Source organism: Epinephelus fuscoguttatus, linkage group LG7, assembly GCF_011397635.1.
Source record: "Epinephelus fuscoguttatus linkage group LG7, E.fuscoguttatus.final_Chr_v1".
Taxonomy (NCBI): Eukaryota; Metazoa; Chordata; class Actinopteri; order Perciformes; family Serranidae; genus Epinephelus; species Epinephelus fuscoguttatus.
Genome location: NC_064758.1, coordinates 28,480,464 through 28,492,538, shown reverse-complemented (window position 1 = coordinate 28,492,538; position 12,075 = coordinate 28,480,464). Strand labels below are relative to the sequence as shown.

Sequence of the window (12,075 nt, the reverse complement as noted above, 5' to 3'; positions counted from 1 at the left end):
TCATACGCACGCACGCACACACACACACACACACACACACACACACACACACACACACACAGGATACTGTACTTAATTATGTGGACCTGCATGACCTTCAAAAAGAAAAGAATAAGGCCCCAGAGACAATGTAAGACAGGGTTAAGACCTTCATTTCAGAAATAACACAAACTACTGGAGCTTCTGTGGCCCACGGTCATATACTATAGAGCCTTCTCCCCTCCATTTCCCACTTTCATGCCTCTGAAAAAAACAAATACACCACCACATAAACTCTCCTTTAAAAGAATACTTCACCCCTAAAATGTCCATTTGTGTATCCATTACTCACACTGTGTAACACTGAAAACAGCAGTGGTGAAGTGTGGCCCGCAGCAAGCTGCAATGAAATGCCTATGGAAAGCTGTGGTGGTGGGATTCTGTGGAGGAAGTGTGGCCCAGACCAAAATTTGGGATTAGTTTAACTTTTAGCGGCAAATTTCAGACAAGAGAATACCTGCAGCTAATCAATAAAGTCCTGTGACTCTGTAACACGTGACCTATGCTACAAAAAACATAAAACACGCCTCATGGCCGCAGAGAAATGTAATAATTGCGGCGAGCAGCACTTCCCTGCTGATTGGTATGTTTTTATCGTAACATAAATTTGGATTGTTTACAAACCCTGACACAACTCATGCAGTATGATCCAAATCTCATTTATCCAGTCATATGCTCAGTACTTCCCAAACACATGCATATTTGCTTAAACCTTGCTATTTAAAAAACAGCACATCATACTACTCGTGCATGCCTGAGATTGTTTAGCAGAAGTGGTGTAAGTAGTAAGATTTTGGCAAAAATACATGTGTTTTGGAAGTAGTGAGCATATGACTGGATAAATGAGATTTGGATCATACTGCATGAGCTGAGTGAGAGTTGTTAACGGATGTTTGGATATAGTTTTGCTGTTGTTCAAAGCGGCCCCCAGTGACTTCAATTTATCAAGAATTTTCTCCGTTCTTTCGGATTCTCTGCTCACCGTGGAGGCATGAGAGAAAATTCAGTGTAACACGGGGTGGGTAATTGATACAAATGATTATTTAGGAGTGAAGTATTCCTTTAAAAGGACTGGAAAATTTATCTTTTTACTTTCAAAATTAGTAAAAGTTAAAATGAGATCTTTAAAAGCAGAGAGTTAGTGTTTCACCAGTTCCCCCCATTGTCTGAATGGCAGCTTTTAATCAGTGGTCATGTTATTTTAATTGTCTGAACAGCAACTTACATTGAGTTAATCTAACAAGGTTCTCATGACAAGTACCGGAATTTCTATCAATGACCATGTTCTTACAAATCCTTCGTGACTGAACCATTTCAAAAAGCAGGCTTCAGCAGGCTCGCCAACATGATTGTGCAAACTGCCGAGACGGTGCCTTGAGGACCTGGATTAATGTATGGGGCTTCATGGCTTTGTGTTTTCTTCATATTCTTGCTTTGACTAGCGTGTGGATTTGTTTGGTTCCTCTACTGCATTAAACGTAGGCTGTGGTGGCGCTAGCTAAGCTTCTCTTAACGTTGATAACGATGGAGGATGTAAATGTCAAGCCAACGTCTATAACCCTAAATTCTACAAAAAAGAACTAGGGGTGATTTTATATCCGAAATGTAATAAAAATGTAATATTTGAGCTGTAATGATCTGTTTGAATTCAAAATTTATAGCCTACAAGTGTGACAGACCTTTTGCCTTGACCTATTGTATGCCCTATCGACCTATCAGTAAACTAACCTAATAAATAAAAATGGAAGAGGCCACTAGCGAGCAAGGATTTGCTGATCGGACAACCATGACACCACAGCATCTGAGAAGCAGTGTGTGGAAGTATGTTGTATTGTGGGGTGCAAAGCATTAGGCTGTATGGATTGCATTTGAATTAGGCTAATTTAAATGATGTGCATATTTTTTGAAATTTGCTCAAATTTGCTCCTTTTTGGTTTGCCTTTTAGACTTTACTTACATACTTGTTTCACTACTTGTTTCACACTATGATGTAATGTTTGCTTGTGTGGACTCCACAAAAGAGTAGTTGCTACCTTGGTAGTGACTAATGGGGATCCAAATAAATACAAAAATAAATACCCACCCTGAGCAACCACTGTTGCTTTGATTGCTCTTGCTTTTCTTTTTTTATGCCAGGAAGGCTTATGAGGCTACTTTAAGCTAAAACTTGGCTTCGCGGTGTTGATCAATGCTCGCTGGGTTCCAGATAATCGACCACGAGTCACCTTAGGCTTAGTGGTGTAGATTACAGACCCCATCCCCAGTCCACATCTGCCAAATATAGTCATCAGTGTGTATAACCCATATGTTATAGTGATAACTGTTGTCACTACCCTGAGCACATACTGGTACAGCTCCATTTAAATCTATTTTCCAAAATAAGAAATTAACAGAGAATTGCTGTTGGCATCTGTTGGCATTTGGTGAACACATCTAGTTTATAGGGAGCCCGTCTCCGTACAGCAAGTTGTGTCTAACACACACAGACAACACATTTTGTATCTGCGTGGTTAATTCAGATTCAGGGATGCTATCTTATTCTGTCGCCATCTGTGCAAGCCAAAGCCAAATAGTAAAAAAAAAAAAAAAAAAAAAAGTGTTTCTGCTCACAATGATATGAATCGCAGTCCAGTGAGGCTTAATGTGACCCTAATAGCAGGACCAGGGAGGCGGAGACGAGGGTAAAGAAACGGAGAGATAAAAGAGCTGTGACCATCCACTCTATTCCCGCTGGCCTATCTCCTCCATCAACATGGCAGTGCCAAGGAAATACAGTTCATTATCATTGATCACACTAGACTCCACGCTCACGCAGACACTCTAAAGAAGTTACACACATTCACTCGACAAAAAACCAACCAAAGGAGACACCCTAAACAGATGTCTGCAGCATCTGTAACTGATAAAATTGAAATCCTCCTGCTTTTTGCCAAGAACAGCTTTCATTTTTCACTAGTTACCAGGTTTTGATATATCACCTCTCATGGGAACTAGCAAGACTGAACAGGATTAAACAGAAGCAGCAACTCTCGGTCTGCTGGCCTGACAGCATACAGTGTTTTATTGCTATGCAATTTGCCCCAGCTGCTGTAATTATTCTTAATTACAGCTGTGTGGTGCATTAATATCAAAGCTATGGGCCAGAACCTTCTGTATACGTGCATCAGTCAGTACACATGCACGTGTAGATTAGTGAGATAGGAGAGACAGTATGCTGATAGACATCTAGAACCTCTGAACTCATGAATAAGCAACTGGAAATTTGAATGTAAGTGCTTCCATAAAGCAAATGCAGCAGTGGAAGCAGCAAAAAAACAGAGGCTAAATCCTTTGTAATGTGTGGGAGATGACGTGATGCCTGCCAAGGGATAATGTCGCGCCTTTAGAGATAACACTCTTCAGGAGGAGGCGCTCGTCTTCTCCGCTAAAACTTTCTTGGAAGCACTTTGGTTGAACTCGGGCTTCTTCTCTGAAGCCTTCACTACAAAGATGGTATATTCTCTAGCTATGTCATCAAAAGAGTAGAGGAAAAGTGGGCAGTGTGATGCAAGATATTACACACACACACACACACACACACACACACGCACTCGCATAGCGCTCGTGGGTAGTCTGACTGTTAGTTTTTGAGGGTGAGGATGAGGTAAAACTTGCAGATCTCTACTTCACTGAAAGCACTACATAAAACTATATAAGAACAAACGAAGTCATTCACTGTGACAACACGGACACCCTTTTCTTCTCATTGCTTGTGATCAAATAAAACCCCTTCCAGCTCTTTCCTGTACTTCTCTCCTCTTGTCAGAAATGACAAAGCTGCATTCCCTCCCTTCATACAAAGGCTGTAATCTTTACCCAACTCTAGACCTACTAACCTATAACTCACAGGTCAGAATGCGCAGCTGTGTCTGGGTGTGAAGAGGCGTGCATGAAATAGTGTCAGTGTCTCTGTGAGGTTGCATCTGTAAGTGCAGCCAGCGCCGTAACGGCCAGGCATTTTCAGGGTCAATGTTCAGTTCTGAGCTCATTACCCTTGTTCAGTGTGATTATGTGTGTGTGCACGCCATGTGTGTCCCAGTCTGCCCTTTCCCGCAAAACCACCATGACCAACGAAGAGGCCTCCTTCATCAATCACCCACTGTCCGCGGTGCCGCATTAACCATCAGCCCCATTCAGAACAACGTCCCTCCTCATGGCCGGTCGCTGACACTCACAATATGTCTGGACCGCCGTATCTGACCAATGAAAACGCTTGCACACCGGGTCAGCTTTAGGTCAACACTTCAAACAACCAACCCGCCGAGACAAAAAACGAGCTTGCCTGCGTCTTTGAGTACAAACAAATCATTAGACAGACAGGGCTTCCTGCCAACGCTTGCCGTTCTCTGGGGCTGATCGGGGTTCTGACAATGATCCAGCCCTACTGTCTGGACTAGTTAGGCTGCAGAGGGAAGAGGGAACAGAGGCGTTTCGATCAATACAGGCTCATTATCTGTTGCCTTCTGTCCCAGAGAGATGAGTCCCACCGCTCGGCCTGTTGATGAGGAAAGCGCACCACAATTCAATTAGGGGATGGCCGAGATGCCAAAAGAGGTTTGATCAAAGCACTCTGCCTGGCTAATTAGCACACACAGCGGTTCACAAGGGCTATTTTTACATCTGAGGAGCAGAGTATGTTGTTTTGTTAATGGCAGTTTTACCCTGTAATGGACTGGGAATAACCTGGCTCATTGTCAATGCATAGGTTTCAGCCAGGGGAGAGTGGGGGCCCCATGTGCTGCTCCACACACATGCGCACATGTATATTTATGCACTCGCACACACATACACGCATGCACATAAAAACACACTGCTACAACCTGATGACCTTTCTAAAGGTCATGCAGGGTTTAATGAAACCCCTCTTTGCAGGTTAAACTCATCAGAAGTGTGCAGGTGTGTAAGTGTGTGTGTGTGTTTCTTCAGACAGGAAGTGTCAGGTCATCCAGAAATAGTGCCAGGGGAAAATAAAGCTGTTTCCAGGAGTCTTCGGGGACTTTTTAGGCAGCTCGCTGACAGCTTTATAAACCTCTTAACAAATGGTCGACCTCCTTCTCTCTAATGAGGCAAAGAGGTCCGAAGTCTGGGAAGTCTGGGAAGGGAAAACAGGTGTGTCCCTCAAGGTGGGTTCATATCCCTCGGTGTTTGTGCGTGTCACTGGGGAGGGAGACACGATTTTAATAAGGGAGCAACGCTGAGGCCATTCTGAACTGAGCCATACTGGCACAGGCGGTGTCAATGTCCGAGTTCCCTATGCCTTACCATATATTGGATTTACAGAGCTGGTACTAACAGATGCACAGGCACAAATGTATACTAGCACTCAAGTGAGGAACAGGCAGCAGGACACTAGGGCTGAAGCTGTAGGGAGGAAGGAAGTCAATGAAATGACAGCAAGACAGAACTGCGACGAATGCTTGTCTTAATCTTCTTCCTCTAAAACAGCCTTCAAACTAAAGGCAGCAGCTCATCTATGTGCATAAAGTTGAGACAGACAGAAACCTGTAACTCTGATGGAGAACTCCGAAGGGGGTCTTGAGATGTGGACTTGGAGGGATACATTATTAAATGGGAGGGGCAGGTATTATTAGTTCCTTTTTAACACAGTTACGACTGAAACCCATTTCACTTCCCATCAAATGCTTTCCTTTTGTTATGTGCTCCATCTTTCTTTATTTTTGGATTCACTCATGCATGATACAATACATCAGAACTTTCCCATCTGACTCTTTGTCCGGAGAAGATTTTATTGCTCCCTTAGCTGTTAAAAGCGACATTTACCCGTGGGGGCTTATGGTGTGAGCAAGCCCGGTTTTAATACCACCATAAATAACAGTGTCACACCCTGTCAAGTAAACTCTACTCAGGGATAGTGGCAAAGGCAAGCTGGCCTGTGTGTCAACAGGAAAGCATCGTCTGAGACTGCACAGCTACCATCAGTAAAATGTCACAGCCCCACACTTCACTGATCAGAAACTGAGGAGCTTTTGTGGATCAACACTCTCCAAAATGCAGCTGGTTCGAGTTCTTGATGAACAAATTCCTCGGATCTTAAGATCAAAGAAGAGATTTATGTATCAGCAGACGTGTTAAATGTTTTACATCAGGAGGCGGCAGCAACTCTGGATGCTAATCTGAATATCAGACACGGGCTTTGAACAAATAGCTGATGTCTCACACGCTGAACTACATGATGACTTCAAGTAATACTTTTTGAGAGTATATGTGCGGTCACCACCAAATCCATACATTTGCTGATGCTCTTCTATCATTCATCACAAAGCAGTTGCCCCTAAACTGCCTGTCACTGAGCCACTACTTAAAGCTTGTTGGTGCTGAGAAGAGCTGACTTCCTAACACCAACAGCAGCACCATACGTTTCCCATCACAACAAGGAGTTTCCTCACGGATCAAGAAAATAAATAAACATCACTTCAACCGGGCACAAAACACAATCTATCAATCTCGGGTCATTGTTGCCTTTCCAAAACGATTTCAGCAAGTACCAACACAAGCAAGGGGAGTGTAAGAGAAAATCTGAAACGTGCATTTGTTTATAATGTGCGTCTGTTACTTATAGTGAGTTACACAACTTTTTAGGATGTGCTGATATTGCTATAATGTCCTGTTTGCAGTTTTCAACATGTGATACTCTGCGTTCAACAGGATCATGAGCTGCTGACCAGTTCACAAAGAGACACGGATTTAATGGTGAAGTCATTTGTCACGCTAAATAAATATTACGGTAACACTAAAGCACAGATAAAACTTGTAAAACAACAAGTAGAGAAGTGTGGGTTAAACTCACCAGCTGTAAAGTGCAGATAAAGATGAGTGTGCATCGTCCGCTGCAGCAGCCCATTGTGTCAGCGGTGAAAACGTGACTCTGATCCGGGAGAAAAGGACTTGTTAACGGGGGTCGGAGGAGCTCTCAATGTGCCGACCAGACTCAGTCCTGATCCAAGCACCGGCGTCCCATTCTCCTCTTCTGCTCCCGTGTCTCTGTGCTGAGCCCCAAGAAAGAAAACCCACGGCAGGATCGCCCTGGCTGCCCTGGGATCTGTGTGTCTGTTTGTTTGCCTCCGCTCCTGCCGGCCGGTCGCACTTGAGGTGACTGGCTGGGTGGGTGGTTGCGAGCCGGTGTGTTCAGGGAGGCGGAGGAGGAGGGGGTGGGATGGGAGGAGGTGGTGGTGTTGGGGTAGTCAGCCGTGGGCTGGGATGTGGCTGGCTGAGGGCGTCAACTGGTTTGTGGACGCTGGAGAAAAGTGCGCGCTTGTTAATTCAAAATGTTTGAACAGAGGTTATCAATTTATTGTCATGGCGACCGAATACATTTCTATTAAGCCAATTTAAAAGGCTTAATAGCAATTAGAATCACAAATAAAGCGACAAAGCCAGCTGCAGGCATTTATTAGTGGTTGAAACGGTACAGATTAACACTAGTGTTTGTTAACTAATGTTAGCGACTCATTTTGAGATTTAATGACTTTGGTTTGTGCAGGTGTGTGTGTGTGAGCGCGTGCTAAGGAGGCACACCGGGTGAAATTAGCTGCTATGAAGACTACTGCTGCTGGTAGTGGTGGACAGGCGCCATCTTGTGACATATTCTTGAACTGCACCCCTGAGAAGTTTTAAAAGTCGTTGCATGCATGGTACAAGGTCATTATTCAAAATGGAAGCCAATTTTCTCTCAGTTATGTGATTTTTATGCGTCAAGACAAACTTTTCTTCCCATATTTAGCAAGACTCCTTTTCTTTCTACAATAATAATTGAAGCAATTATAATTCTTAGGCCCTCTAAAGACACTTTTAATCTCGGTGAGGCACTTTTATGGTTTAATTATTATTTTCTGACACGTTTCTTTACACACATCCTCCACTTTCTCAATTGCTTGTCCTCCCTCCCTTTAAATTTCCATTTGCCCTCTGGGTAGCCACTGCTCAATATGATTTATAGTGTGTTTTATTTTGTACTTTTGTATAGTACGTTGTTAATGTTTTCGTTATATGGTTATGTCATTGTTTTATAAATAGTGCTTATGTCTTGTTTTTGCTTGTGTGCCTTGCTATGTGCTTTTGTCTATGGTTATATCCTCCTGAGACCTGAACCTTTGTTTGGTATGCATTTTTGATTTCTTCTAGCTATTTGGGATCAGTAGGACCTGAAAAGTATAAAAAATAAACACTGTCAGTGATCGATAAGTCCCAATGTCCTCAAACGGGACCATGATAAAGTCCTGGTGTCTTCAAATAGGTACTTTCTAATTAACAGGTCTTAGCTTGTTACTGTTGCTAAAATTGGTAAAATGTGTTGCCATATCAAACTACAAACATTAGTCATAAATAAACAAGTTTCAACCATAAAATGTTATAAAATGTATAGTGTATTGTGGTCTTATTACCACTAGATGGTACAAAAAAGTGTCCACGAACGAGGACAACAGGTCTATGAAGTATAAGGTCAAGTAAACCCAAATGTCATGTCCTCATATGAGAATGCAGGGTCTCAGGAGGATATGCTTGCTCTTCTTTGGACCTGCCATCAATCCACTTTTATCCATATTTATGTGCGTTTATATGTTATTTTAATGTCTTTTTCTCATAGATACATATACCATCAACCTGCCAGGGGCTGCAGATGAAAATGAGCCTGTATGGCTAAATCTGGCACATATAGGTGACTTAAGTGATCATGGTAATTAATATGCACTGTCCCTATCTAAATAAATTAAACATAAACATAATAATAATATTAGTAAAGATCTTAAAAGCAACTCTCAGTCACCCTCCTCCTCCTCCTCTCTCGAAGTATACAGAAGCAGATCCCAGCTCTCTCTCTCCTCACCAGCTTGATAAATCTTTTACACGTCTGCGGGCTGAGTGAGGGAACACTTCACATCTCATTTCATCACAAACTCCTCCGCTCCGCTCCTTTAAAGTACCGCTCTACTCTCCGCTCCGCCGTCCTACACCATCCTGCCCACCTGCGTCCAGCCGGGGCCCAGGAGGAGGGCCCCCCCCCATTGCCAAAAATAACCTCAGGGTATTTATGGAAGCTGGCAAGCAAGCACGAATTGGGCTTTTTTTTTTTTTTTTTTTTTTTTTATTGGTTGCGAAAAAAAGGCTGTTCTTTCATCATGATAACCTGGAAAAATAAGCATCGTGATCAATTTGAAGTAGCTTGTGCATCATCCCCCAACTTGCATCTGTTTTCTTTGATGGTTGATGATTGATAGTTTGTCTGTGCTCCACTACTTTTTTATTGCAGTCATATGTTCTTGTCTCAGATATGCATTCTTAAGCACATACTTTATGTGTTGTGTAATATGCACATCAGGTGGTGCATCCTGCTGAATATCTTACTATATTTGTACATGTGGGTCTCTGAGCATGTGACATTAAAACTTTGGAGAGATGGCAGATTTGCTGATGGACGGCAATGGACTGTATTAAAGGTCCAGTGTGGAGGATTTAGGGGGATATATTGGCAGAGATGGAATATAATATAATAAGTATGTTTTCCTTAGTATAGTATCACCTGAAAAAACGAATTGTTGTGTATATTTTACCTAAGAATAAGCCATGTATATCTATCACCATGGTGCACAGCCATGTTTCTACAGTGGCCCAGAACGGACACTGGTTCGAAATAGGGCCATCAGCATTTTTATGTTAGCCACTGTAGTTAGTAGCTCCTCTGTCACAAGCCAAACAGCATCGGAAGAACACTGATTTGTAACAGGAAACTGCTTTATTCAGTGTTTTTACTGGTTTAAATGACCAGGTCTGTTTGTTTTGGAGAGGTAGTGACCTCTGCGGATAATTCAGCTCCCAGTAAAAACCTCCTGAACATCTGGATCTAATGTTATCAGAGACAAAAGGTAGCAGGTGCTGGGCTAGCTGCCCCTCTGTGACAAGCCGAACAGCACTGGAGAGACACTAATTTCTAATGTGGAACTGCTTTATTCAGTGTTTTTGCAGGTTTTAGTCACCACAGGTCTCATTTATAAAACTGTCAGTAAGATCCATACTTAAAATGTACGTACATGCAAAAGCCAAAAAATGACGTGCATCAAAAAATATTCAACAATTTCTACCATCAGGCTTCTACCTCACCATCTGCCCTGCCAATTTCCTGGTGTACGCCTCATTCAGGCCTTGTTTTGTGCGTACTCAATGTTTATTTTGGTGAGCAAGAGACCCCTATAATTTGCTGGTGATAAAACTTCCTGAACAATGAACACCAAAGGAATCCGTGAGTTCACGCTTAGCATAGGGGAGGTGTTTCAGCTAGTTGCAATCTGCAGTCCTCACCACTAGATGGCACTAAAATCTGTGCTCCCTGACGCATTTTGATGGGTGAACTCCAAGAGCTTTTTGACAAAGCAATCGCAATTTTAAGTCCACTTACTAGATTTTTCTGGAGCTTTTTATCTTTCAACCATATCCTCATCAGCAGATGGAGTCTGCTCGGTTGTGTGCTCAACGTCCTCTTGCTATCTATAAACCAACAACAAAGAGAAGTCTTAAAATTGCAACAGCTACTGAGCCTGCACATCAACAATAACAACAAATGCCATGTGATGTAATTAACAGCTCTGCTAAAAGGTCAAGAAAGAACATTCATGTTTAACCTTTCATTCCACGTGTCTCAACAACGGTGCATATACTGTGTGAAATATTTAATTCGGAAATGTCCTAATTGTCTTGCTCAAATTTTACACACATTTCCAAGTTTGGGCTACTATACTTGTCTTAGGAGACATCTGAATAACTGTGGGTTTCACCAAAACTGGGTCATGTAACATGAGTTTGTTAAGCTGGACACACCAGCGGTTCTAACATGTTAGTAAATGTAGGAAAGTATTTTTTTGTGTGTAGTCAGTGGCATTAACCAATTTGTTTGTAATGGCTGTCATGTTTTACTGTTACACATGAAGCCAGTAAGTGCAAGAGCTACTAGTGGAATACATTAGTGACTGTCCTGCACGTCTTGCACGCATGAAGCTCACTCATTCACAACTGCATTTCTTATGAGAACATGTTTTCTGAATGTGTGCCATAAAAATGTCTGTGCGTGTGTATGTGGGTTGGTGGGTGGGTGGGAGAGAGCGAGACTGAGAGAGGGGAGCTGAAATAAGGTCACTGTTATAGTTCTATTAGAAGCCTTGATGGAAGTTCTCCTTGTGTTCCCATTTTGCCCATTTTGCCCAACACCTCCTTATCGACTCACTCTGTGCTGTGTGTGTGTGTGTGTGTGTGTGTATGTGTGTGTGTGTGTGTTTCCAGAACACTTCTTTCATGACAAGTGTGTCCAGGCCCTCAGGGGCTGCTGTTCTCCACAAAGACACTAATGTGAAGTGACAGGACAGCCAGTGCTGAGCTGCTCTGAGGGGACCTGCATTGTAGAGGAGACCCAAGAGTCTGGCTAGTAGGTGGACAACAATAGAGAAAGGACCTCAAAAGGACAAGGCTTTTCTCTCTCTGAAAGCATCTTAGGCTGTCGCTTCGAGTTCCCACCCTTTCTGTCTTTCTTTCTCTGTTTCTCCTCTCACACACTTTGGCGCTCAAACACCCCAGTCAAAAAATCCTCGCTGTTTGTTTCACTACTATTTAACAGCCAATTCCTCATTTGTGAGGCTGACGGAGACATGACAGCAAAATAAATTGTATCCTTTCTCACACTCACAGTGGCTTGAATGACTTCCCCAAATAACTGTGGTGAAACAGTAATTTGCTTACACCACAGGCCAATAAAGGACGCCATTACTCAGGCTGAAATACTGTACGTCACCTGGGGAGCAGCTCTACAACAGAGACAACACAGACTATTTTGCATTGGTGCACCTAACACCCACTGTGGCAAATCATACATCATAACCTAACCTTAAATCAGTAAAATAAGCTGCTCTCTTCAGCTCTACAGGACATTTATCACACAAACTATCTACATAGCTGAAAATTACAGCCACAACTGGCTGCCCCACAAGCATATGA

General features: G+C 42.7%; 1 protein-coding gene across 2 annotated transcripts in view; it reads right to left on the bottom strand.

The window, feature by feature from the left end:
- Positions 1–7,245, bottom strand: part of nkain4 (sodium/potassium transporting ATPase interacting 4) — a 60,882-nt gene extending 53,637 nt beyond the window's left edge. The window contains exon 1 of one of the 2 annotated variants that reach the window (XM_049580083.1): positions 6,887–7,245. In XM_049580083.1, coding sequence (XP_049436040.1) covers positions 6,887–6,940 — 54 coding nt within the window. In that variant the 5' untranslated portion in view covers positions 6,941–7,245. The remainder of the gene's footprint in view (positions 1–6,886) is intronic. The other variant, XM_049580082.1, reaches the window with a different exon arrangement.
- Between the last annotated feature and the right edge of the window lie 4,830 nt (positions 7,246–12,075).